Below are 27,929 nucleotides of genomic sequence, written 5' to 3' on the forward strand. Positions count from 1 at the left end.
CTTTTGTTAATTGTTTAAGTGGTACTTAAGGGTCTTTAAAGTCATGTTTAAATATCTGTTTCCATGAAATACTGATTTCCCAGTAATGTCAAATAACACAATAATTTTCAAGCCTGGCTGCACATCAGTATCACCAGGAGAACCTGAAACAAAATAGACATTCCCAAGCACCATCAAATAAGAATCATGAAGGGGGCAGGTTAGGGTTAGGGTTAGGAAGCAACAAGAAACTCTACTAAAAAAAAGTAAGTATAGGTAAGTACAGGTAACTCTGCTCTGCAACATCTCAGATACAGCTGAAGATTAATATATGTTACATACATGAATAATGTAGGTATATGTAAGCTTAAGTTTCTAACACTACCTTGATTTTTACTTGATTGTTCAGATGTCAACAAGGATGTACACATTTGATTGGTATTTGTCAGCACTGATATTGGTTGGTTTTGGTTATTACATCTTTTAAGACAGAAGTTACACCTGGCTCACATTCTTTTAGACAACATCAAAGATTTCGCCAAACCCAAGTGGATATCTTTCAATACAATTTGATCATTGCAATGACAGAAATCCCAAGAGTGCCTCTGGAGTTTATCCCTGTGTGACAGAAGTGAAAACCTGATATTACAGAATGTATTAATTTGGATTTGTAGGAGTACGGTAGACATGATAAGATGACCACAAACTTTCAACAAGCAACCCAACTGTAAAGATCTGGATCTCTGGAGAATGAGAGATAGTTGTGTTTACTCTGGCAATAGCAGGATGATAAAGTGACAAACGATTTCTGATATTTTAACAAGTAGAAAATATATGTTTAAATGGCCAGGTTTTAATTACAGACAAATGTGAATGTGGATCAATAACAGAGACATAAACCTATAATTCAATATATTGAAAAATAAAGCCATTGCCTTTCTGAAATATATGTAGTGGAAATAACACAAAGAAGAAAGAGATGTTATTTTCAAATACTAAGGTTGAGAGCATACTTTCAAAACAAAATCAAATTTCTAAATACTTCCATATCATACATGAAACAATGGCTTGCAAGGCACTTACATCAGATAATGAAGGGCAGTGATCCCTGAGAGACAGAAATCAAATTTTTCAAAACCAGTGATAAAAAGAGAACTCTAAATGTAGACAGAATAGACATGTTACATACAGGGAAACAAAAATATGAATAACAGATTTCTTATCAGAAAAAAATGAAAGGGAGAAGAGAGTGAAGCAATATTTGTAAAGTAGGGACAGAAAAAAAGTCAAACTGAGAATTCTATACCCACCAAAAATGTCTCTCCAAACAAAAATATACAAAAGCTGAAAGAATTCATCACCAACTGGCTTGCACTGCAAGATATGTTAAATGACATCCTTCAGGCAGAAGGAAAATAAAAATAGCGGGGAATACGGATCTACACACACAAAAATGAAAGGACTGGAAATGGTAACTGCATGGGTTAACATAAGTCTTCTTCCCTATTATTTAAAAGTCTTTAAAAGATAATTATTTTAAATAATTGTTTAAAGAAAAACAATTACCATGTTGTATAAGCTTTAGAGAATATGTAAAATTAAAATGTCTGACAACGATAGCACAAATTCTAAGCGGAGAAGAAAGCGTTTTTTTTGAAAGTCATTTAAGCTTTTTTTAAATTAATACTAGACTCTTTCCAGGGTAACACAAAGTTAAACAAAAAGCATAGTTTCTGTGATATTAAGAGCTGTTTTTAAAAAGATCACCTTGACCACTTAGTATTCTTTTTTTCACAGGTCAGAATATTGTGAGTGAAGAAAAATATAAACACTAAACAGGCAAATTTCAAACTCCACATGTGAAAGCTGGTTTTTAAATAATGAGAAAATGTTGGCGTTGTACATCTACAGTCTGTGGAAATTATGTTTGGTGAACAAGTCCGTGGGAGGTACTCATGGAGATTAAACAAGGACTCTTGGTCTACAAACCTTCCTCTTTAGCCTCTCAAGGGAAAATTCTTTGGACGTTCAGAGATGCTCCACAATTTTTGTGAATTCCTTCCTCTCTATCCTGTGCTAAGTCAACAGGAGAAGAGCTTTGCTCTGAGAGAGAAGCAGGGCCCACTGGCTAAGAACGTAGACTTGGCATTGCGGCCCATTTCCTCACTTCACGTTCTGTGGTTACTCTCCGAGCCTCCCCGTCCTTGAGAAGGAAGTGTATTATCGTAAGGTTCTATATAGTGTATGTAAAGTAGTACAATATTACTTGAAGGTAGATTGTAATGAGTTAAGGATGTATATTCCATAAACCCTAAAACAATCACTAAAGTAACAAAACAAAGAGTTATAGTTAATAACTCAACAAAGGAGACAAAATGGAATCATAAAAATTATTCTATTACTCCAGAAGAAGAGAGACAAAGAAAAAAAAAGGAACAACGAAGAGATGTGACAAAGGTCATTTCATAAGGATAAAGGAGTCAATTCATTAGGAGAACATAATAATCTAGATGTTTATGCATCTAGTAACTGAGCTTTCAAATGCATGAATCAAAAACTGACAGAGCTATAAAGAGAATAGAAAAATCTACAAATCCATCAGAGATTTTGCTATTATTGCTCACTCAACAACTGATTAAAAAAGTAGAGAGAATATCAGCAAGGATAAAGAAGATTTGAATCAAAGTATAAACTAAGTTGACCTAACTGATATTTCTAGAACACTTGCCCCAACAACAGCAAAATACACATCTTTGCTAGTGCACACAGAATATTTTCCAGGCTTCCAACTTAAAAAACTAAAAAAAGAAAAGAAGAGCAAATTAAACCTACAGCAGTAGAAGAAAGGAAACAATAAAGATCAGAGAAAATATCAGTAGTTTAGAAGGCAAAAAAATAATAAAGTCAATAATATTAAAGCTGACTTTGAGAGGAGATAAATAAACTGACAAAACTCCAGCCAGACTGATCAGGAAAAAGAGAGAGAAGACATAAATAACCAATATCAGGAATAAGTCAGGTGATGCTACTACAGATCCTACAATTATTAAAAGGATAATTGGAAAAAAAAAAAAGGACAATAAGAGAATATTATGAACAATGTTATGTGTCAATGAATTCAACAAATTAGATGCAATGGACACAAGTCTTGAAAGACACAAACTACTAAAGGTTACTCAAGAAGAAATAAATAACTTGAATATCCTACATCAATTAAAGAAATTAGATTTGTACTTAAAAACTTTAGCACAAACAAAACTCTAGGCCCACTCATTTCATGGGTGAATTCCTCCAAACATTTGAAGAAGAAATAATACGTAATACATTAATTCTCAGAGAAGAGGGATTGCTACCCAACTCATTCTATAAAATCAGCATTACTATGAAACCAAAACCAGGCAAAGACATTACACGAGATGAAAACTACACACTGATTTTCTTCATGAACATAGACGTAAAAAATTCGAAACAAAGTTTTAGCAAAGTAAATCCAACAATATATACAAAGGATAATGCATCATGAGATTTATCTCAGGAATGTACACACTCGGTTTAATATTTGAAAATCAATCAATGTAATTCATAATATTAATGCAATAAAAATGAAGAACCATATGATCATCTTATTAGGCACAGAAACAGTCTTCGACTGAATCTAAAACCCAGTAACGTAGAAATAGAAGGAAACTTTCTCAATCTTATAAAGAGCATCTATGAAAAATTTACAGCTGACATCATACTTAATGGTGAAAGGCCGATTTTTTTCCCCCAAAGATCAGGAACAAGACAGAGATCTCTACTTTCATAAGTTCTGTTTGAAATTCTACCCGAGGTTCTACTCACTGAATCAGGCAAGGAAAAGAGAGAAAAAGCATCCTGATTGAAAACAAAGAAGTAAAACTGTCCTTATTTAGAGGTACATAAATATCTTTGCACAAAATCTGATAGAAACTGAAGAAAACTAATGGAATATGTAAGTCAGTTTAGGAAGGCATCAGGATAGGAGATCAGTACAGAAAAATCAATTTTCTTCCTACATACCAGTAAAAAACAAGAAGAAATTGAAATTATAAACTAATACCACTTACATTTGCATCCAAAAATATAATATACTTAGGACTAAATCTGATAAAAGATGTGAAAGGTCTGTACATGAAAAACTATAAAACAACACTGAGAGAAATTTTAAAAGCCCTTAAATAGTGAGACACACCAAATTCAGAGACCAGAAGCCTCAACATTGTAAAGACATCAGTTCACCACAAGTAAAGATATAGATTTTATACAATCTCAGTCAAAACCGCAGCACGTTTTTTATTTGGTAGAAATTAACAAACTAATTCTAAAATTCATATGGAAATACAAATAATCTCTACTATAACCAAAACAACTGAAAAAGAAGTTTCAAATTCTATGATTTCAAGATTTCCTATAAAACGAGACAAATCAAGACAATGTGGTATTGATATGTAGAGAGATAAACAGATCAATGGGACTGAATAGAGTTCAGAAATAGAGCCATATGTATAAGAACATTTTCAATGGAGTTGCAAAGGCAATTCAGTGGGAAAGGAATAAACTCTGCAGCAAATTCTGATGGAATATTTGAATCTGAAAATCTGCTCTGACCTATATTTCTCCACTGAATTTATTTGGTTATTTATTTGGTTATTATGGATTCTTTTTTTCCCCAAAACTTTTTATTCAAGTATAGTTGATTTACAATGTTTTATTAGTTTCAGGTGTACTGCAAAGTGACTCATATATATATATCCATATATATATGTTCTTTTAACATCTTTATTGGAGTATAATTGCTTTACAATGGTGTCTTAGTTTCTGCTTTACAACAAAGTGAATCAGCTATACATATACATATATCCCCATATCTACTACCTCTTGCGTCTCCCTCCCACTCTCGCTATCCCACCCCTGTAGGTGGTCACAAAGCACCGAGCTGATCTCCCTGGGCTATGCAGCTGCTTCCCACTAGCTATCTATTATACATTTGGTATGTAAATCATTTGGTAACAATATTCTATTGTATATATGTATCACATCTTCTTTATCCATTCATCTGTCGATGGACACTTAGGTTGCTTCCATGTCCTGGCTACTGTAAATAGAGCTGCAATAAACATTTTGGTGCATGACTCATTTTGAATTATGGTTTTCTCAGGGTATATGCCCAGTAGTGGGATTGCTGGGTCATATGATAGTTCTATTTCTAGTTTTTTTTTTTTTTTTTTTTTGCCGTATGTGGGCCTCTCACTGTTGTGGCCTCTCCCATTGTGGAGCACAGGCTCCGGACGAGCAGGCTCAACGGCCATGGCTCACGGGCCCAGCCGCTCCACAGCACGTGGGATCCTCCCAGACCGGGGCACGAACCCGTATCCCCTGCATCGGCAGGCGGACTCTCAACCACTGCGCCACCAGGGAAGCCCTATTTCTAGCTTTTTAAGGAACCTCCATACTGTTCTCAATAGTGGCTGTATCGATTTACATTCCCACCAACAGCGCAAGAGGGTTCCCTTTTCTCCACACCCTCTCCAGCATTTATTGTTTGATTTTTTCATGATGGCCATTCTGACTGGTGTGAGGTGATACCTCATTTCAGTTTTCATTTGCATTTCTCTAATGATTAGTGATGTTGAGCATCCTTTCATGTATTTGTTGGCAATCTGTGTATCTTCTTTGGAGAAATGTCTATGTAGGTTTTCTACCCATTTTTGGATTGGGTTGTTTGTTTTTCTGATATTGAGCTGCATGAGCTGCTTGTAAATTTTGGAGATTAATCCTTTCTCAGTTGCTTCACTTGCAAATATTTTCTCCCATTCTGAGGGTTGGCTATTCATCTTGCGTATGGTTTCCTTTGCTGTGCAAAAGCTTTTAAGTTTCATTAGGTCCCACTTGTTTAATTTTGTTTTTATTTCCATTTCTCTAGGAGGTGGGTCACAAAGGATCTTGCTGTGATGTATGTCATAGAATGTTCTGCCCATGTTTTCCTCTGAGAGTTTTATAGTGTCTGGCCTTACATTTAGGCCTTTAATTCATTTTGAGTTTATTTTTGTGTATGGTGTTAAGGCATTCTTTTACATGTAGCTGTCCAGTTTTCCCAGCACCACTTATTGAAGAGGCTATCTTTTCTCCATTGTCTATTCTTGCCTCCTTTACCAATGATAAGGTGACCATATGTGCATGGGTTTATCTCTGGGCTTTCTATCCTGTTCCATTGATCTATATTTCTGTTTTTGTGCCAGTACCAAACTGTCTTGATTACTGTAGCTTTGTAGTATAGTCTGAAGTCTGGGAGCCTGATTCCTCCAGCTCCATTTTTCTTTCTCAAGATTGCTTTGCCTATTCAGGGTCTTTTGTGTTTCCATACAGTGAAATTTTTCGTTCTAGTTCTGTGAAAAATGCCATTGGTAGCTTGATAAGGATTGCACTGAATCTGTAGATTGCTTTGGGTAGTATAGTCATTTTCACAATGTTGATTATTCCAATCCATGAACGTGGTATATCTCTCCATCTGTTTGTATCATCTTTATTTTCTTTCATCAGTGTCTTATAGTTTTCTGCATACAGGTCTTTTGTCTCCCTCGGTAGGCTTATTCCTAGGTATTTTATTCTTTTTTTTGCAATAGTAAATGAGAGTGTTCCCTTAGTTTCTCTTTCAGATTCTTCATCATTAGTGTATAGGAATGCAAGAGATTTCTGTGCATTAATTTTGTATCCTGCTACTGTACCAAACTCATTGATTAGCTCTAGTCATTTTCTGGTAGCATCTTTAGGATTCTCTATGTATAGTATCATGTCACCTGCAAACAGTGACAGCTTTACTTCTTCTTTTCCAATTTGGATACCTTTTATTTCTTTTTCTTCTCTGATTGCTGTGGCTGAAACTTCCAAAACTATGTTGAATAATAGTGGTGAGAGTGGGCAGCCTTGTCTTGTTCCTGATCCTAGAGGAAATAGTCTCAGTTTTTCACCATTGAGAATGATGTTGGCTGTGGGTTTGTCATATATGGCCTTTATTATGTTGAGGAAAGTTCCCTCTATGCCTACTTTCTGGAGGGTTTTTATCATAAATGGGTGTTGAATTTTGTCGAAAGCTTTCCCTGCATCTATTGAGATGATCATATGGTTTTTCTCCTTCAATTTGTTAATATGGTGTATCACATTGATTGATTTGCATATATTGAAGAATTCTTGCATTCCTGGGATAAACCCCACTTGATCATGGTGTATGATCCTTTCAATGTGCTGTTAGATTCTGTTTGCTAGTATTTTGTTGAGGATTTTTGCATCTATGTTCATCAGTGATATTGGCCTGTAGTTTTCTTTATTTGTGACATCTTTGGTTTTGGTATCAGGGTGATGGTGGCCTCGTAGAATGAGTTTGGGAGTGTTCCTCCCTCTGCTATACTTTGGAACAGCTTGAGAAGGATGGTTGTTAGCTCTTCTCTAAATGTTTGAAAGAATTCACCTTGAGGCCATCTGGTCCTGGGCTTTTGTTTGTTGGAAAATTTTTAATCACTGTCTCAATTTCAGTGCTTGTGATTGGTCTGTTTATATATTTTCTATTTCTTCCTGCTTCAGTCTCAGAAGGTTTTGCTTTCCTAAGAATTTGTCCATTTCTTCCAGGTTGTCCATTTTATTGGCATATAGTTGCTTGTAGTAACCTCTCATGATCCTTTGTGTTTCTGCAGTGTCAGCTGTTACTTCTCCTTTTTCATTTCTAACTCTATTGAGTCTTCTCCCTTTCTTTATTGATGACTCTGGCTAATGGTTTATCAATTTTGTTTATCTTCTCAAAGAACCAGCTTTTAGTTTTACTGATCTTTGCTATTGTTTAATTCATTTCTTTTCCATTTATTTCTGATCTGATCTTTATGATTTCTTTCCTTCTGCTAACTTTGGGGTTTTTTGTTCTTTCTCTAATTGCTTTAGGTTTAAGGTTAGGTTGTTTATTTGAGATGTTTCTGGTTTCTTGAGGTAGGATTGTATTACTATAAACTTCCCTCTTAGAACTGCTTTTGCTGCATCACATAGGTTTTGAGTCATTGTGTTTTCATTGTCATTTGTTTCTAGATATTTTTTGATTTCCTCTTTGATTTCTTCAGTGATCTCTTGGTTATTTAGTACTGTATTGTTTAGCCTCCATGTGTTTGTATTTTTCACGGATTTTTTCCTGTAATTGATATCTAGTCTCATAGTGCTGTGTTTGGAAAAGATACTTGATACAATTTCAATTTTGTTAAATTTACCAAGGCTTGATTTGTGACCCAAGATATGATCTATCCTGGAGAATGTTCCATGAGCACTTGAGAAGATAGTCTATTCTGTTGTTTTTGGATGGAATGTCCTATAAATATCAATTAAATCCATCTTGTTTAATGTATCATTTAAAGCTTGTGTTTCCTTATTTATTTTCATTTTGGATGATCTGTCCATTGGTGAAAGTGGGGTGTTACAGTCCCATACTATTACTGTGATATTGTCAATTTCCCCTTTTATGGCTGTTAGCATTTGCCTTATGTATTGAGGTGGTCCTATGTTGGGTGCATGAATATTTACAACTGTTATATCTTCTTCTTGGATTGATCCCTTGATCATTATGTAGTGTCCTTCATTGTCTCTTGTAATAGTCTTTATTTTAAAGTCTATTTTGCCTGATATGAGAAATGCTACTCCAGCTTTCTTTTGATTTCCATGTGCATGGAGTATCTTTTTCCATCCCCTCACTTTCAGTCTGGATGTGTCCCTAGGTCTGAAGTGGGTCTCTTGTAGACAGCATATATATTGGTCTTGTTTTTGTATCCAGTCAGCCAGTCTATGTCTCTTGGTGGGAGCATTAATCCATTTACATTTAAGGTAATTATCGATACGTATGTTCCTATTACCTTTTTAATTGTTTTGGGTTTGTTATTATAGGTCTTTTCCTTCTCTTGTGTTGCCTGCCTAGAGAAGTTCCTTTAGCATTTGTTGTTAAGCTGGTTTGGTGGTGCTGAATTGTCTTAGCTTTTGCTTGTCTGTAAAGGTTTTAATTTCTCCATCAAATCTGAATGAGTTCCTTGCTGGGTAGAGTAATCTTGTTTGTAGGTTTTTCCCTTTCATCACGTTAAATATGTCCTGCCACTCCCTTCTGGCTTGCAGAGTTTTTGCAGAAAGATTAGCTGTTAAACTTATGGGGATTCCCTTGTATGTTATTTTTCCCTTGTTGCTTTTAACATTGTTTCTTTGTATTTAATTTTTGGTAGTTTGATTAATATGTGTCTTGGCATGTTTCTCCTTGGATTTATCCTGTATGGGACTGTCTGTGCTTCCTGGAGTTGAATGACTATCTCCTTTCCCATATTAGGGAAGTTTTCAACTATAATCTCTTCAAGTATTTTCTCAGTCCTTTCTTTTTCTCTTCTTTTTCTGGGACCCCTATAATTCAAATGTTGGTGCGTTTAATGTTGTCCCAGAGGTCTTTGAGACTATCCTCAGTTCTTTTCATTCTTTTTTCTTTATTCTGCTCTGCAGTAGTTATTTCCACTATTTTAGCTTCCAGGTCACTTATCCGTTCTTCTGCCTCAGTTATTCTGCTATTGATTCCTTCTAGAGAATTTTTAATTTCATTTATTGTGTTGTTCATCATTGTTTGTTTGCTCTTTAGTTCTTCTAAGTCCTTGTTAAACATTTCTTGTATTTTCTCCATTCTATTTCCAAGATTTTGGATCATGTTTACTATCATTACTCTGAATTCTTTTTCAGATAGACTGCCTATTTACTCTTCATTTGTTTGGTCTGGTAGGTTTTTAATTTGCTCCTTCATCTGCTGTGTATTTCTCTATCTTGTCATTTTGCTTAACTTACTGCATTTGGGGTCTCCTTTTCTCACGCTGCAGGTTCATAGTTCCTGTTGTTTTTGGTGTCTGCCCCCAGTGGGTAAGGTTGGTTCGGGGGTTGTGTAGGCTTCCTGGTGGAGGGGACTGGTGCCTGTGTTCTGATGGATAAGGCTGGATTTTGTGTTTCTGGTGGGTAGGAATGTGTCCAGTGGTGTGTTTTGGGGTGTCCGTGACCTTATTATGATTTTAGGCAGCCTCTCTGCTAATGGGTGGGGTTGTGTTCCTCTCTTGCTACTTGTTTGGCATGGGGTGTCCAGCACTGTAGCTTGCTGGTCGTTGAGTGGACCTCGGTCTTAATGTTGATATGGAGATCTCTGGGACAGCTTTCACCATTTGATAGTACCTGGAGCTGGGAGGTCTTGGTGGACCAATGTCCTGAACTGGGCTCTCCCACCTCAGAGGCACAGGCCTGACACTCAGTCAGAGCACCAAGCCCCTGTCAGTCACACAGCTCAGAAGAAAAGGGAGAAAAAAAGAAAGAAAGAAAAAAATAAATTAAAATAAAGTTACTAAAAAATTTAAAAATTTTTAAAAAATTAAAAATAAAAATATTAAAATGTAATAAAAAAAGAAAGAAAGAAGAGAGCAATGAAACCAAGAAACAAATCCACGAATGGTAACAGGTGCTATAAACCATGCTTAAAAAAAAAAAAGAAATGGACATACAGAACCGTAGGACAAATGGTAAAAGCAAAGCTGTACAAACAAAATTACACAAAGTCCACCACCCCAATTTGGGATGATTCGTTGTCTATTCATGTATTCCACAGATGCAGGTACATCAAGTTGATTGTGGAGATTTAACCCACTACTCCTGAGGCTGCTGGGAGAGATTTCCCTTTCTCTTCTTTGTTAGCACAGCTCCCGGGGTTCAGCTTTGGATTTGGACCCGCCTCTGCATGTAGGTCTCCTGAGGGCGTCTGTTCTTCGCTCACACAGGACGGGGTTAAAGGAGCAGCTGCTTTGGGGGCTCTGGCTCATTCAGGCCGGGGGGGTGGGAGGGGTAAGGAGGAGGGGCAAACCTGCGGCAGCAGAGGCCAGCGTGACATTGCACCAATCTGAGGCGCACCGTGCGTTCTCCTGGGGAAGTTGTCCCTGGATCACGGGACCCTGGCAGTGGCGGGCTGCACAGGCTCCCAGGAGGTGAGGTGTGGATAGTGACCTGTGCTTGCACACAGGCTTCTTGGTGGCGGCAGCAGCGGCCTTAGCATCCCATCCTCTGTGCGGGAATCTCCCCGCTTTGCCCTCCGCGCCCCTGTGGCTGCGCCCTCCTCCGCGGCTCCGAAGCTCCCCGCTCCGCCTCCCGCAGTCTCCGCCCGCGAAGGGGCTTCTAGTGTGTGGAAACCTTTCCTCCTTCACAGCTCCCTCCCACTGGTGCAGGTCCCATGCCTATTCTTTTGTCTCTGTTTTTTCTTTTTTCTTTTGCCCTACCCCGGTACGTGGGGAGTTCCTTGCCTTTTGGGATGTCTGAGGTCTTCCACCAGCATTCAGTGCATGTTCTGTAGGAGCTGTTCCACATGTAGATGTATTTCTGATGTATCTGTGGAGAGGAAGGTGATCTCTGTGTCTTACTCCTCCGCCATCTTGAAGGTCTCCTCTGGTTATTATGGATTCTTTAGAGGAATGTGTACATCAGTTTTCAAACTATCTTGACAAACATTTATGAAGTACCTCACAAGGTATTATGCTGGCTAATGAAGGGGATACAAAAATGAACTGTATATAATCTTGCTATAGATTGAATGTTTTTGTCCCCCTAAAACTCATATGTTGAAATCCTAACCGCCCAGGTTATGGTGTTAGGAGGTGGGGAGCTTTGGAGGTGATTGGGTCGTGAAGGCCCCATTCATGAATGGGGTTAGTGCTTCGTAAAAAAAGACTCCACAGAGTTCCCTAGTCCTTTCTATCAAGTCAGGACACAGCAAAAAGCTGCCATCCACAAACCAGACTTCTTACCAGATACCAAATCGGCAGGTGCTTTGACCCTGGACTCCCCAGCCTCCAGGACTATGAGAAATAAATTTCTGTTAAGCCACACAGTTTATGGTATTTTTGTTATAGCACCTTGAAAAGACTAAGAAAAAAATCTCTGTTCTCAAATAATTGACATTAGAAAGTAAAAAAAAAAAAAAAGGTAAATTAATGACTAGAATAGAATATTGAAAATTATTAGGCAAAATAAGAATTATAAAATACTTTGGGAACACAAAGAAGCAAGGTATTACTTCTAATAGGAACAATAAGGTAAGAATTAAGGAAGAATTTGGTGTTTAGCTGTCTTGAAGCACAGATCTAACTTGGGATGAGACAGAAGCAGAGAAAAATCTTCCACAGAAAGAGGAAAATATGGAGGCGGAAACCTGAAAGAGGACAGTTCAGGGATCTGTGGGAAGTCTGGTGGAATTTCACAGGGCTCTGGGTGAGGAATAGTGACGATCAAGGCTTCACAGAAGGCTCAGAGTCAGATTATAGAGTTTCTTGAACAGTCGTCTGAGGAATTCAGACTCTGTTCCACAGGCAATGGTTACTGATGGTTTTAATGAATGATCATAAATAACCTGCGTTTTAGGAAGTTTCTCTTGTCGTGAATACATATAAGTGGAAAGGTAAAGAGTATAAGAAGAAGTGACTGTGGAGAGAAGGGAACCCTCCTATGCTGTTAGTGGGAATGTAAATTGGTGTAGCCACTATGGAGAACAGTATGGAGGTTCCTAAGCTAAAAACAGAGCTGCCATATGATCCTGCAATCTCACCCCTAGGCATATATCCAGAGAAAACCACAACTGGAAAAGACACATGCAATACAATGTTCGTAGCAGCACTATTCACAATAGCCAAGACATGGAAGCAACCTAAGTGTCCATGGACGGATGAATGGATAAAGAAGATGTGGGACTTATATACAATGGAATATTACTCAGCCACAAAAAAAGAATGAAATAAGGCCATTTGCAGCAACATGGGGGGACACAGATTACCATACCATGTGAAGTAAGCCAGAGAGAAAAAGACAAATATCATATGATACCACTTATAGGTGGAATCTACAAAAAAAGAAGATACAAATGAACTTATTTACAAAACAGAAATAGACCCACAGACACAGAAAACAAACTTATGGTTACCAAAGGAGAAAGGGGGGTCAGGATAAATTAGGAGTGTGGGATTAACAGATACACACTACTATATATAAAACAGATAACCCCAAAGACCTACTGTATAGCACAGGGAACTATATTCAATAGTTTGTAATAACCTATATGGAAAAATAATCTTAAAAAGTATGTATATATATATCTATATATATATATATATATATATATATATATGAATGAAACTGAATCACTGTGTTGTACACCTGAAACTAACACAACATTGTAAATCAACTATACGCCGTTAAAAAAAAAGTGGAAGTGATTGTAAGAGTCTGAGGAGAAGCTGTCACAGGGCTGAGGGAACGGCAGTGCAGGGAGAGAGCCAATTTCCTGGCTAAGTGAAATGGTTAAATTTTAGGAGAAAAGAAGATTTGAAAATAAAACTCTTAGAAATCATTTCATTTGCCAAAATATCAAAGAAAAAAGCTGTAATTTCTCACCAGGAAAACTCAGATCCAAATCTATCTTCACTTGAATAAAAATGAATCTACTAATTTCACTGTGTTTCTAGATGATCATGTTTTTTTAACAGAATGCCGTACTCAGCATGCTGTCACTTAGAAGGTGGTGACATTCTAAAACATGACATGACTGTCAGCCTGAAAGATAGGATCTATGTTGTGATACTTTTTATGAATAACATGTAGCTTATTTTTATGCAACGGCACACTGCATGTTTTGGGTTTTAACAGATGGCAAACTCTTTTTACCAGGGTTTTAAACTTGCAAACTGGGAATGAAAACTATTTATACAGTACACACTTTAGCTGATCCTATCTTTGGACACGTTTAATTAAAGAGTGAGCTACCAATAGCAAAATCAAGCAGACACATGGGAGAAGCAGGAACTTGCTTCCTTCCTGAATACATTATTTCACCCTAGCAATTAATGGCACGATTGAGTTTTATAATAAATCCCTTAAGCATTTAGCTTTTTTAGTTAGCTGTTTTCCAAAGCAGTGTTAATAAAGCTTTAACACCCGAGGCAGAAGGAAAGCACATGGGGTTCATGGAAACAGTTAAAAAGCAAGATGCAGTATGAATCAAAGTGACAAGGCAACAAAATAAAAAGCTCATTCAAGTTCATTAGTTTTATGCAGAAGCTATAATTTGCAATTAATGCTACTTCCACCTTGAGCAAAGTTGATATTATATAATCATCGTAGCTAACTGACCCAGAAGGCTCCAGATAAATAATACATAAATAGTTCTAGAAATAGGCTCTAATTTAATCTATTTGGTGAACCAGGAAAGGAACAAACAAAAGGTACCATCAATGTTATTGAAGAAACAAAGGAAAGTACTTTAAAAATCACTGGATATTAAAAAAAAAAAAAGAATTATGATAATTTTCCCCCAAAGTGGTAGTTGTCAAGAGTTTCAAAATGGGACTCTAATCAATGTCAATTGTTTCATAGACAGCATTCCTGTGATACCCTAGTAGCACTGCTCTTGGAGTTAAGATGAGCTGGCTGTATGCAGAAACACCTAGGAGTTGTTTTTCTTAACCCATCATCCCTGTCATTAAAAATACTTAGGGGGCTTCCCTGGTGGCACAGTGGTTGAGAGTCCGCCTGCCGATGCAGGGGACACGGGTTCGTGCCCTGGTCCGGGAAGATCCCACATACCGCGGAGCGGTGGGGCCCGTGAGCCATGGCCACTGAGCCTGCGCGTCTGGAGCCTGTGCTCCGCAACGGGAGAGGCCGCAGCAGTGAGAGGCCTGCGTACCACAAAAAAAAAAAAGTTCTCCCTGGCCATCCAAGAATGCATCCACGGCAGTGAACCGTACAATGCCGAGCAGCTTCTGTGTGTAAAGCACAGCTGGGCCCCATCAGGAGAGGGCAAAGCATGAGTCAAAATAGTGGAATATATTTGCTCTCTATTATTAGGTTTATATTTTTCCCCAAACATCTTCATCCCATATAGGAACATATCTTCAATCAATGATATGTCCTACGTCCCCAGATGTTTTATAACCTGCACATGATGAGCGTTACATTAGTTAAACAGCAAAAATCCCAAAGAGAGCAGTTTCTGCCCCTGGCTGCTGCAGGAGGGTGGAGAAAGAGGACAGTAGGGCCAGAGGGCTTGAGCACAGTCTGCCTGGAAGTGGTTCTCTCCTAGTCAAAGGCCAGAGAGGCAGTCAGTGTGTTCCCAGGTGGCATCTGTGTAGCGTTGGAAGGGATGAAGTTGCTTCCAACATTTGCTCACATCAGTGCGATAGTAACTAGTGGTAACAGAAGAAGCTAGACTTGGGAAAGCGTCATTGTTCTTTAATACCTGAAGTTTGAGCGCGGGTAGATGGCGACTGAGAATTCGTTAACATTTTTCTCTTAGTCCCGATTTAAATTTGCAAGGTTTAGCAAAGGAATGGGCCCGTGTGAGGTGAGAAGAGGGTTTGCAGACGACACAGAACATGAGCCGCGAAAGAGGAAAAGGGTCCAGAACCCAATGCAGACACAGACACCTTGCCCAGCTCAGTATCCTACCAACGCCACAATGAGGAAGCAGCCGGTTCTGAGACCTGCACCGCTGATGCAGGGGTCTGCTCACCATCTGTGGCTCGTATATTTATCTTTAGGAGAGCTGTTTAATAAACTTAACGATAGATCTTTCCATAGTATAGGTTCAGCTCCTCTCAGATAATCCTTTTGTTGTCTTTATATTTTGTTAAAGAGTCCCTTCAAATTGGATTCAAATATTATCAAGGAATGGTATCGGAACCAAGTGGACCCAATGAAAAAGTTTTAGTTAAGAGGATCCTGGTGCACAGACCAAGTTGACCAGGTAATCAGCATGCCTTACCTAGTACTTCTCAACATGACTGCTCATTATAATGACTGTGCTCCAGAGCCAGGAAATCACAGTATCTGGGAGAGGGACCTGGGGCATTTTCTGAAAACTCCCACATGTGACTCTAACATGGAGGCGGGGCTGAGAAATGCTTCATTATACACCGGTGCCTACACGGAAGCCAGTTGTGTTTAGGTGCCTCCCTGGTTTCAGTAGCAGTTCATTATCCATATACCAGCTTCCAATGTTCTGGATGGAGGGCGAGGAGGCCAGTGGGGGTTAAATAAAAGCATTAAGGCAGCTGATAAACCTTGAGTGTCGCTGATGTCCCTGCACCAACCTCGTGCCCTGCTGCCATCACCCTGGACCTATGAGTCCGTGGCAGGGCTGGCGGTGGGCTCTACCCTATGGCAGGGCCTCTGGAGAATTTCAGTGCTCCTCTTCTATGTGAAAATACTTTGTCAGCAAACATCCTCCCACTCCCAGCTTTTCTTGTGGTCTTTTCACAAATCCCTGTGAGAGTTAGTGGCTTCTCCCCATTCCTAAGATATATCTGCCTGTTGCCTACTGGATGGCCTTCCGACACCACCTGCTGCTTGTGCCTGACTTTCTTGAGTGTCTGCCTGACCTTAGGCTCCAGCCACTCCCATGCTGCTCTGTGCCACTGCTGAGCAGCCTCAATAACAGCAAAGGGCTGTAGGATCTAAGTAGATAAAGTAGAAAGAACATTCTAGCAAAGGAGAAAAGCACGACTGACATGGTGTTAGGGATAAATAGACCAGCTTCTCAGGCAGAATGTAATCAAATCACCCAAACTGAAACGGAAAGGATGTGATTTATTTTCACTATTACTAATACTTTCTGTTGTCACCACATATTTGATTTTTTAATGAAAAATATAAACATATGGCAAGAATTACTGCTGTAAATGTCAGTACAATTCACCATTATATCAGAAGAATGAAAAATGCTGGGAGGAAGGACTCTGTAATCAGACTGAGATAATTTTCAGTAATACATTTTTCCAACTAAGGCACTCTCCAACTTGAAGTCTTGTTTAAGTAAATGAATATATTCAACTACCAACAGCACTGTCTTTTTATGGCACATATTTTGAAAGCTTAATTTTAAGCTAGCTTGGGCACACTCTTTAATACGCTTCGGTATACAAATAGACAATGTGTTAACACACACAAAAAGGAATATTCTGATGCAGAGTCTCATTTCCCATCAGTTAAAAGAAAATTTAGATCCTAATGATAATTTTAAAACACACTAATATCTGAGTTTTTTCCTTAAGAAACCTATTTTTCTTCCCTGCTCGTGTTGTCACAACCACTACAGAAATGAGCACTGTAAAATGTTGAGTGTTCAATGGGAAACATTAGAATGGGATTTTAATGATAACAAAGAATTTGCTATTATTGTCCTGTGGTGTATTTGACTGAAGATCCACTCTCCTAGTGGAAACAGGTGCCTGAATTATCACTCATACTACAATACAGTTAAAAATCGTGAAATGAAAAATAAAAACAAAGCAAGTGTGTATTTCAACACAGCTAAAAACCTCTGCTTCACTTGCTGAGACTGGTAATATATGCTGAGCTTATTGAAATCACTAAAATTGCTGTAATTAAACTTCTCTCTAAATCAGACTTGTGTAAGAGTCAGAAATCTCCTATAATTAACTTATCTGGAGAAGTAATCAGACAATAACTGCTGGTATATTTTAGGAACCACTAAAACTACTGTAGCTGTTGAATGTAATGACTATAATAAATCTCTAACAGCAGTTATCTCATAATGTCTTTTCACAGCTGCAAGGGTGGGAGGGAGATTGCTTTTTCAAAGCTTTGCCCTGAGTTGGCTTAAGCGTGTTACTGCTACATTGCTCGTCTACATTAAGGGAAAATTCTGAAGCCACAGTGCTGTGGCCTGAACTGAACCACCAGCCTACACTAAATCTAGATGGTCTGTGGAATGAAAACCTTACAGTGTTTTATGGACTGCTAAAGACAATGAACCAAAGCACCTCCAATCCACAGCTTAAAGACAGAAGACCTACATACACTGACGGTGCAGGAACTGAGTTCAAGGCAGTGATGACTTGGTCAAGCCCATGTACATCAACGACAAGGACCCTAAGAGACCAAATAATTGAAGCTTGATGACAGGTGTCTCCACAGTCAGAAACTACAGTTCTTATCTCAATAAGATAATGAATAGATTCTTTGCTGGAAGAATTTATTCTTTGTCTCACTCTTCCCAAGCTCCCAAAAACAAAATCATCTGAATCGAGGTTGTCCAATGTTTTTGTACATACTTTATTATTTTATAATGGCAAAATATATGAAAGCGCGGTGATGTTGTTAGACCTGTTCAAAGTACCAGAACAGACCAGAGAACACCATTCTCTCACGTATTCATTCATACACTCATTTATCCCAACCATTATGTACCTGTAAGGCATTGTACATGAAGTTAATAGATTAAAAACCAATTGGGAAAATATTTTGGTAATACAAAATCCAACAAGGGCTTAATATCAGTAACACAAATGAAACCACTGAAAATCAACAAGAAAAAAATTTTTAACTAAACTACGAAGAGGCAATTCACAGTAAGGGAATCCAGAATGGGCTGGAGATATCCAGCTTCTTCAATATTCAGAGTGTTAGTATTCTATTCTATACTTCACTCATTAAATCAATGAAATATCGCTGAAACATTAAAACAATTATCTGAAGGCACTAGAACATGACTGAAGACAGGGAGAAACTTAAAAATAGAAGAGTTTATTCTTGAAAGATTGTTTCTACATTGGGTAAGAATGATGAGTTTATGGTTTTCTCGCATGGGCAGTGTCCTGCCTCACTGAAGGGCGTGGATGGCGGCATTCAGAGCGACAGAGCAGATAGAAATTTAAAGGAGAAATGCTGGAAGCAGGAGAGCCACAGAAGGACTGAGATCCTGAGAGTAAACTCTGCCCAAATCCCTGGCTGATGGTTAACTTTCCATCTTCATGGGTAACCCCAGGGAGGCTGGTGAAAAAGCAAGCAGAAACTCAAAGAGAATGCATTCGTTACACATGACTGCAAAACAAACTACCCCCAAACTTAGCAGCTTACAACCACCATAAACATTTATTATCTTACACAAGTTCCTCGCTCCACAGACCTGCCTAAAGGGCAGCTTGTGTGTTCTCATGACATGGCAACTGGTTTCCCCCAGAGCAAGTATCCAAAGGAAAGCAAGGTAGAAGCTGCAATGTCTGTTATGACCTGGCCTTGGAAGTCACACTGTCATTTCTGCAATACCCTCTGGGTCACACAGGTTCGCCCTATTCAGTGAAGAGAGGACTACAGAGAGGCACGACTGCTAGGAGGCAGGAGTCATCGGGAGTCTTCGTGGCGGCAAAAACTATGGCAGAAATCGATCTTCAAAAAACATAACTGCTTCTGGTGAAATCTATAAGTTTGTTGTGTCTTTGCCTGAATACATTTCTCAATACACACACAGTTTGAGTAGCAGAAAATAGATGTCCTCCTGGCTTGAGATATAACTTGCGCAGAAGGTAGCGCTGGCAAAGCAACCGGAAACTTAGACGGGGAATCCCACATGCAAAGGGAAATCTCAGAAGCAAGCCCCGAAATCTGAGTATGAATCCTGCCCAGATCTTCAGCAGACCAGTAAATTATGCAGGCACAGGGCACCTCGACCGCCACCCACCAGAGGGCTAGACTTAAAAACGGCAGTTAGAAGCCAAAAACCCTGAGCAGAGGCAGTCGCTGCTTCCTACTGCAGGGGAGACAGATTTTTTCCGTTTGAGCCCAAGCAAATTAACTGTGTACTAGACACCAACAACTCCCAGAAAAAGCAAAACAAATTCCAGAGTTGCTACAACATATAACATACACAATCCAGCTTTTGACCAAAAATTACTAGACATGCAAAGGAAAAGGACTCTCCTGACTCATAATCAGGATACAAAAAAGCAGTCAATAGCAACTGCCTTTGAGTATGCCCAAATATCAGGTTTATTAGAAAAAACACTTCAAATCAGTGATTATAATTGAATACAAAGAATTACAGAAAAACAAGGTATTAATGAGTGAACAGATACAAAATCTTGACAGTGAAATGGAAACTATAAAAAAGAAGCAATTGGAAATCTAGAGCTGAAAAGAACAGTAGCTGGAATGAAATTTTAACTAGATGGACTCAACAGCAGATTTGAAATGGCAAAAGAAAGAATCACTGAACTTAAAGATAGAGCAGTAGAAATTATGCAATACAAAGGAAAAAAATGAACGAAGGTTCAAAACCTGTGTGACAGTATCATGCAGTCCAACATGTAACTAACTGGAACACCAGAAGTAGTGAAGAGAGAAAGAAGGAAAAAAATACTTGAAATAATGGCTAAAAAATACTTAATTCACAAGATCTTTTTGATAAGGAAGGATTTCATGAGAAACTATGTGAAAATAACTTGAGATATAGTACATTGTAGACACAAAGTTCATTCATACTTGGATATTCTGTTTATAATTCCCCCTTCCCACCATTTAGGCTATTTGCATCTCATATTATCACCATCAGATGAAAAGGCAATCAAAGGAAATGGAATTAACCACATTTTTTCATACTACAACTATTTTATTCAGCTCCTACTACGTAATGGTTAATTGCCACTGGAGAGATGTAATGGTTAATTTTATGCATCAAATTAACCAGGCTATGGTACCCAGATATTTGGTCAAACTTATCTGGATGTTGCTGTGAAGGTATTTTTTTAGATGAGAAGATATTTTTAAGATGAGACTAACATTTCAATCAGTCGACTTTGAGTAAAGCAGATTTTTCTCCATGTCAGTGGGCCTCATCCAATCAGTTGGAGACCCAAAGAAAAAGACTGACACCCCTCCCACCTCCAAGAAAGAGGGAATTCTGCCTCCAGAATGTCTTTGGCCTAGAGCTATAACATCAACTCTCTTCTGGGTCTCCAGTTTGCCTGCCTGCCTACCCTGCAGATTTTAGACTTGCTGCCTGTACAATGTTATGAGCCAGTTCCCTAAAATACATCTCTCTGTGTCTGTGTTTCTTTCTAAACACACACACACACAATTGGTTCTCTTTCTCTGGAGAACCCTGACTAATACAAGGGTGGAGGAGGTCATGGTTCCCACCCTTAAGAAGTTTTTTTGGGAAAACTCAAAATACATGTCAAAAATCTGAAACACGAGGTTTCTTGGGAACAGAGAGGAGAAGTACATCTTCTAGCCTCGGGTAGGAGATGGGGGTGTAGTCAAGGAAGGCTTCCTGGCAGAGGTCATCGCTAAGCTCAGTTCTGAGGAACAGGAGTTTGTGACTGTGAAGTGGGGAGTCAAGGAAGCGCATTTTGAACAGAGGAAAGACATAAGCAGGAGCCAGATCCCGAGATGCTTTAGGTGCTGCCGTAAGGAGTCTAGTTTTTAATGCTCAGGGCAATGTTCTCCATTTTTGCTCAAATATGTTATATATAGTTGTAAGAATCCCAGGAAAATCTTCATAGAGATAGACATATTGATATTTTAAAAACATGAAAACTTCTTAATTAGGCTTGATTATTGCCCTTGTTGGCTCTCTCTCTATTTTCCTTATGATCACAGAAAACTCAGAAATATCCATATGAGGTACTGGTTGCATTAAGCTGATTTAAGGGCAGTAATACGGCCATCCCAACCTTTTCTCTAAGTTGCATAAAAAATGTCATTTGTTAGTGTAAATGTGACTTGTTTTCTAGTGCCATCTGGTGTTTTGTTGAGGCACTATTACTTTTAAAAGAACACAAATAGTAACCAGGAAATCTTTAAATGCCTTCTTAAAGACGTTCACAAAATTTAGTGAGTAAGCATATCCTTAATTGTAATGAATAATATAGTGGGACATTAAATATTAGTCTAAATCAAAGGAGAATTTCTGGAAAAGACCCTGATCCAGAAGCAATTTTATCTAACAGACACAAACACACACACACACACACACACACACACACACACACACACACAAACACATGCAAAAGCACGTTCCCTTTTTGCAGGCATGGGTATATCCTGTTGCTCCTCAAATTTCTTTAAAGGCTCACAAATCCTATTCTAATAACTGATATTTGACATGTATTAAATCAGTAACACACTGCATTACTTTTAACGTTCAATGAATTTGTTAACGCACAGGTTTTTAAGAAATCACGTTTGACTACTTTCTCTCATACCCCATATCCTAACCATTAGCAAATCCTACAGACCTCACATGGGAATATATGCAGAATCTAACCACTGCTCGCCACATCTACCCCACATCCTAATCCCAGGTGTCACCATCTCATGCCTGGACCACTGCAAGCATCTTCTAAGTGGCCTCCCTGCTTCCAATTTTGCATCCCTACATCCAGAATGAGCCTTTTGAAACATAAAGCAGATCATATCAATCTTCTTCTCAGAATCTCCCAATGTTTTCACTTGAGATCATATTCAAAGCCCTTCTTCAAAGCTTTATGTGATTTGGACCCTATAACCCCTCTGATCTCACCCCCTCCTCTCTCTCTCCCTTCATATTCCTCACCTGCCACACTAGCCTCCCCATTAATCCTCACACGTGCTAAGCACACCTCCCCGAGGGACTATGAATATGTTTTTCATATTCATATTCCACCCTTGGAACTCACTTTTCCCAGGTGGCTGCAGAGCTCACGCCCTTGCATCTTGCATCTCCAAATGTCACTGTCCAAGAGGCTTCTCAACAGAGCAACACTCCAGCCCACTGTCATTCTCTGTACTCTTTTCCTGTTTTATATTCCTTTTCATACTTATCACTGCATATTATATTCTATTTTTTTTTAATTATATACTTCCCTACATATACATACACTAAAATATAAGTTATAAGCACCACGAGAACTGGGACTTCGTTTTTATTGAATGTTTTAGCCCCAGTGCCTAAAACAGGGCCCGGCACAGAGCAGGTACTCAATATGTTCTGAATAAATGGATGAATAAAAATAACTGTTTGAACTGGACATTTCATAAGCCATTTTTGTGTTGCATTACTTTGTTACTCACAATCCCATTCTGTGGCTGTGGAATATGGAATGTGTGGGAAAAGATGACATCCAGTGGGGAGAAACTGATATAGCAATTTTAGCTAAAACAAATGTAAATAAACTGATTCAATTTAAGAAGCTGGCATCTCCAAAGAGGGCCCGTTTTGGAATTAGCCCTATTCCAAACCTATGACTCTATCAAAATATACTAAACCTGATTCTCTAAAAGAAAAGGATCATATAATTATTAATTCTAAGTAAAAATAATATCTTCCCCCTCTCATCCGTGGTTCTTTGATAAAGAACTTGAGGGAGATAATGCGGTAGAAAATTAGACAACCTAATGGTTCATCCTGAGACAAATTTACAATTACCATTTTAAAAAATCTCCATTTCTATTATTATGAAATTAATGTCTGGCTATTAAAACATTCAATTTTTTCACCACATATTCCAGAAATGGAATATTTCCCCTTCCCTCTGCCCTCCCAGTTAACAGCACTGTATGAATCTATCTGAGTAAAAAAACGGATGGAATTCCCAAAGCTGACAATTTGCTCAAATAGGATTTTCAATGAATCTGGGGTAACACTGATTCATTATGTCTTTTAATCCTAAGACTCTTCTTGGATGTCACAATCAATAAAAGACTTCAGTTGCCAACATCCCTCGGTTGGTACTAATATAGGTATTAATATAAGTTCTACATGATGGAGTGAGAAGCCAATCAGGTGAAGCTGCTGCGGATTCTCTCCACAGGTTCCGTGAAGAAATAGCCAAGAGAGCCCACCTCCCAGGCCACTGGAAAGATCGCTTTAGGCTCAGAACCCCGGGAGGGTAAAGCTGTGCAAAGGGTACCAGAGGGAACGGGGCAGTGCAAAGGGACACACAGCCCCAGGGAGGAAACAGAGCCCAGCAGAGTGAGCAGCCTGAGGTCACAGGAACGCTGCGCATGGCATCTGGAGCAGGGTTTCTCCCTGTGTACGTCGGCAATAAGTGACCTCCACAACCCACCCTCCTGTCTCTATCTCTGCAAGAAGGTGCTGAAGTGAGCCTCCCGGAAGCAAACCAGTCAGAGTGTGAAGTGGAAAGGTTCTGCTCTGCACAGGCACTTGCATGGGCTGGACATGGTGTCCCACTGCATGAAGAAACCAATCCTGACTCTGCCATGGTCTGGCCCCTGACTTTCTCTCCAACTTCCCTGAACACACTGTCAGCTTGTTAGCGGTGCTCCAGCTTCTCAGGCCTTTGCTCCCGCCTCAGGACCTTTGCCCAGACTATTCTCTGCTTGGAGTGCTCTTAGCCAAGTCTTCCCACAGCGGCCTTGAGCACATCATTAACCTCCTCAGAGACCTTCTGAGAGTGAGAAGCCGATGCGTGAGGCCTGTAAACCACTGGAAAGGACTTTGGTTTTACCCTGCAGAAGATGTAAAGAGGCTGGAGGCATGTGACCAACATGATACGACTTAGGTTTGAAAACAGTCACTGTGGCTACTGAATTGAGAAAGATTATAGAGACAAAGCAAGGCCAGTTAGGAGCCAAGTGAAATAATCAGGCAAGAGATGGTGGCAGCTGGGACCCAGGTGGCAGATGGGGGAAGGTGGCAGGAAGTAGCTGGATTCGGGATCCATTCGGAAGAGAGGACAGGGTTTGCTGATGGAATGACAGGGAGGCAGGAAAGAGAAGATGTGTTGGAGGAGTGTATTTTCAGGGGAAGGTCAGGAGTTCCGTTATATACTTTTTAAGTTTGTTACGATTATTTGATACCCAACTGAGGGCACCAGGTAGCCATCAGGTAGACAGCTGGACATACCTGTCTAGAGTTCAGGGAAGAGGCCCCGCCTGCAGTTAAAGCAGTAGTCTTTGGCGTAAAGACATATTTAAAGCCATGAGATTTGATGGGACATTCAAGGGAGTGTGTGTAGATGGAGAAACACTCTGAGGACTGATCCTGGAGCCTCCAATGCTTGATGGTCAGGGTGAAAAGGAGAAACCACCCAAAGAGGCTGGGAAAAAGCAAACAGTAGAGATAGGAGGAAAGTCAGAAGACTGTGGCATCTTGCAGGCCAAGGGAAGGAAGTGTTCCGGAGGACAGGAAGTGATCAGTTCTATCAAAAGCTGCTGATACCCTCCTCTCTGCTTTGTCTTTTCTCCTTAGTACTCATCACTACCCAACAGAGTAAGTCATGAATATAGTGGAAGATGGGGGAGGTAAGGCAGCATGGAGAGCTTGTGTGAGTAGACGATCAGGTGAAATCCCAGTCATCTATATATAAAAGCCAGCCAACAGTTTCCAATATGGAGGAGAAAATTGCAGAATTCAGAAGTTATTTAGAAATGCGTAGGTATAAACAACCTAAATGTCCATTGACAGATATATGGATAAAGATGTACTACATATGTACAATGGAGTAGTACATATATACAATGGAATACTACTCAGCCATACAAAAGAATGAAATAATGCCATTTGCAGCAACATGGATGCACCTAGAGATTATCATACTAAGTGAAGTCAGAAAGAGAAAGACCAATACCATATGATAGCACTTAAATGTGGAATCTAAAATATGACACAAATGAACCTATCTATGAAACAGACTCACGGACATAAAGAACAGACTTGTGGTTGCCCAGGGAAAGCGGGTTGGGGGAGGGATGAATTGGTAGGTTAGGGTTAGCAGGTTTAAGCTATTATATATGGAATGAATAAACAACAAAGTCCTACTGTATAGCACAGAGAACTATATTCAATATCCTATGATAAACCATAATGGAAAGGAATATTTAAAAAAACAATATATATAAATGTATAACTGAATCACTTTGCTGTACAGCAGAAATTCACACAACATTGTAAATCAACTGTATTTCAATTAAAACAAAAGAAATGCGTAGCGAAGTAATGGAAGAAACAACTAAAAATGTTGGGATGGGACTCGTGGATGGGGAGTCGTCGGGTAGAAGAATACTATTTTTCTTTATAAGTCACACTTTAAAAATTAGACCTGTATCACTTTAATATAAAATTAAAAACAACTAGTCAGAAAAAAAAAAATGCATGAGCTAAATGCTTGGTTCCCAGCCTAAGGGCTATAAAATAACGGCCACAGGCCAGTAACTCCACATACTCAAGTAGTATTTACATACTGAGTAAGTAAGATCTTGGACCTTACGCGAACTGTATCTTTTAAGTGTAAACACTTCTTTTATCACTACAAATTGAAGCCATTCCTGAAACTCCAAAAATGTTTAATCATTGACAATTTTATCATTCAATTGACTCTAAAAGTATAAACACTATTCTATGATCATCCATATAATATTTATAAATTTAACTATAAATTTAATAGCTCCTCACTCTAATGACCTTTGTGAGAGTTGAATTAAAATTCTACACCATTCTTAAATTTATTAGAATGCCTCTGTAATAAGTTCTCAGAAGGCAGAGATGATGTTTTCTACATGGATGTAACTGTTTGCATGCCTTTCTTTCCAACAATTCAGAGTTCCTTGAAAAAAGAACACGTTCTAATAATCTTTGGATCTCTCTACTTTGGATCTCTCTACTCAGCACCTTTGTCAACAAAGGTGACAATAATAATTAACATTTCCTAAGTGCTTTCCCTGTGCTAGACACTGCTTTAAGAACTTTACATATATTTTCACTGAATTACTATTGTGGAAACAGTTCCTGGAAGTTGGTACTATTATTATTATAATTCTCAAGATGCATGTACAGTGAATGACAAAACCAGGATTAGAAGCCAATCTCTCGCCAGAGCCTTAGCTTTTAATGTTTATGTAGAATATTAATGTCTGTTGATAAAATCATTGAAATAATAAACTCACTGGCGATTTATTTTAACTAGTGTTATAAAATAAAAGCATGTTATTCATGGATAGTATTGATACAATAACTTTCCCCTATATATTCTTGAAACGTTGTTGATTTGATAATCTCACCTTTTTCTTTTTTTTCCGGATCATCTGTTTTCTTATTTGTTTCTGAAAAGACAAAGCAAAATAAGTACTGTGAGAGTCATGATTCAATATCTCAAATTACAGGACTATCTTTAAATGAATTCAAATAAATATCGTTTAAGAACAATATTTCTGGGATTAAGAGATACACACTCCTGTATATAAAACAGATAAACAACAAGAACCTACTGTACAGCACAGGGAATTATATTCAATATCTTGTAATAACCTACAATGGAAAAGAATCTGAAAAATTATATATATATATATGACTGAAGCACTTTGTTGTACACCTGAAACTAACATGACATTGTAACTTAATTACACTTCAATTTAAAAAAAAAGAAAAATATTTCTGGTCAAACAATTCCGTTTTCCTAAATCCTGAATTCTTTACACATGCAATTTGTTATAAAATATTAAAAATCTGAATAACTTATAAAAGTCACTGAGCAGTAAGTCGGTATTGGGCACCAGGCTGAATGTTCCTGGTCTATAAGCGGGGGGGGGGCTGGGTCAACTCCACCAACAGTATGCCCCTGTGGGTGCAAACTGGGTCAGGAGAAGCCCTCCTCAAGGCCTGTCCAATATTTTTATTGTCTCCTAAAGCCATATACTACTTTATAATAGGCACTGTGTGCTTTAAGGAATGCAGCATGCCACCCTACTGAGAACACTAGCCTCATTCCTCAAGGACTTCATACATCCACAGGTGACCCACTGGGGATGCCCACACTGAGCCCAGGTGTGCTATAGCTCACCTGCTGAGGAGAGGCTGTATCAGCCTCTCACTAAGTTCATCACAGCTAGTGTCTCTCCACCAACGGATGGGGCTGCCGAGCACAGCGAAACCCACCAAGAACCTGGACAGGCCAAAGAACATCCACCACAGACAGGGAACAACAGCACATGACCTGACTGTGTAAACAAGCTAATTTCTGCATTTATAACCTCCTATCTGGCCTTTTGTTTAGTACAGATTAGGATCTAGTTAATTTTCAAGGTAGACCAGTTAATTTCTGTCCCAGTAGGTACTTAACTAG

General features: G+C 38.8%; 1 protein-coding gene across 1 annotated transcript in view; it reads right to left on the reverse strand.

The window, feature by feature from the left end:
• The window catches only part of ASPH (aspartate beta-hydroxylase), a 216,926-nt gene that overhangs the window by 77,792 nt on the left and 111,205 nt on the right, over window positions 1–27,929 (reverse strand). The window contains exon 14 of the mRNA XM_007471474.1: window positions 26,869–26,910. Coding sequence (XP_007471536.1) covers window positions 26,869–26,910 — 42 coding nt within the window. The remainder of the gene's footprint in view (window positions 1–26,868; window positions 26,911–27,929) is intronic.

The sequence above is a fragment of the Lipotes vexillifer genome, unplaced genomic scaffold, assembly GCF_000442215.2.
Source record: "Lipotes vexillifer unplaced genomic scaffold, Lipotes_vexillifer_v1.1 scaffold165, whole genome shotgun sequence".
Lineage (NCBI taxonomy): Eukaryota > Metazoa > Chordata > Mammalia > Artiodactyla > Lipotidae > Lipotes > Lipotes vexillifer.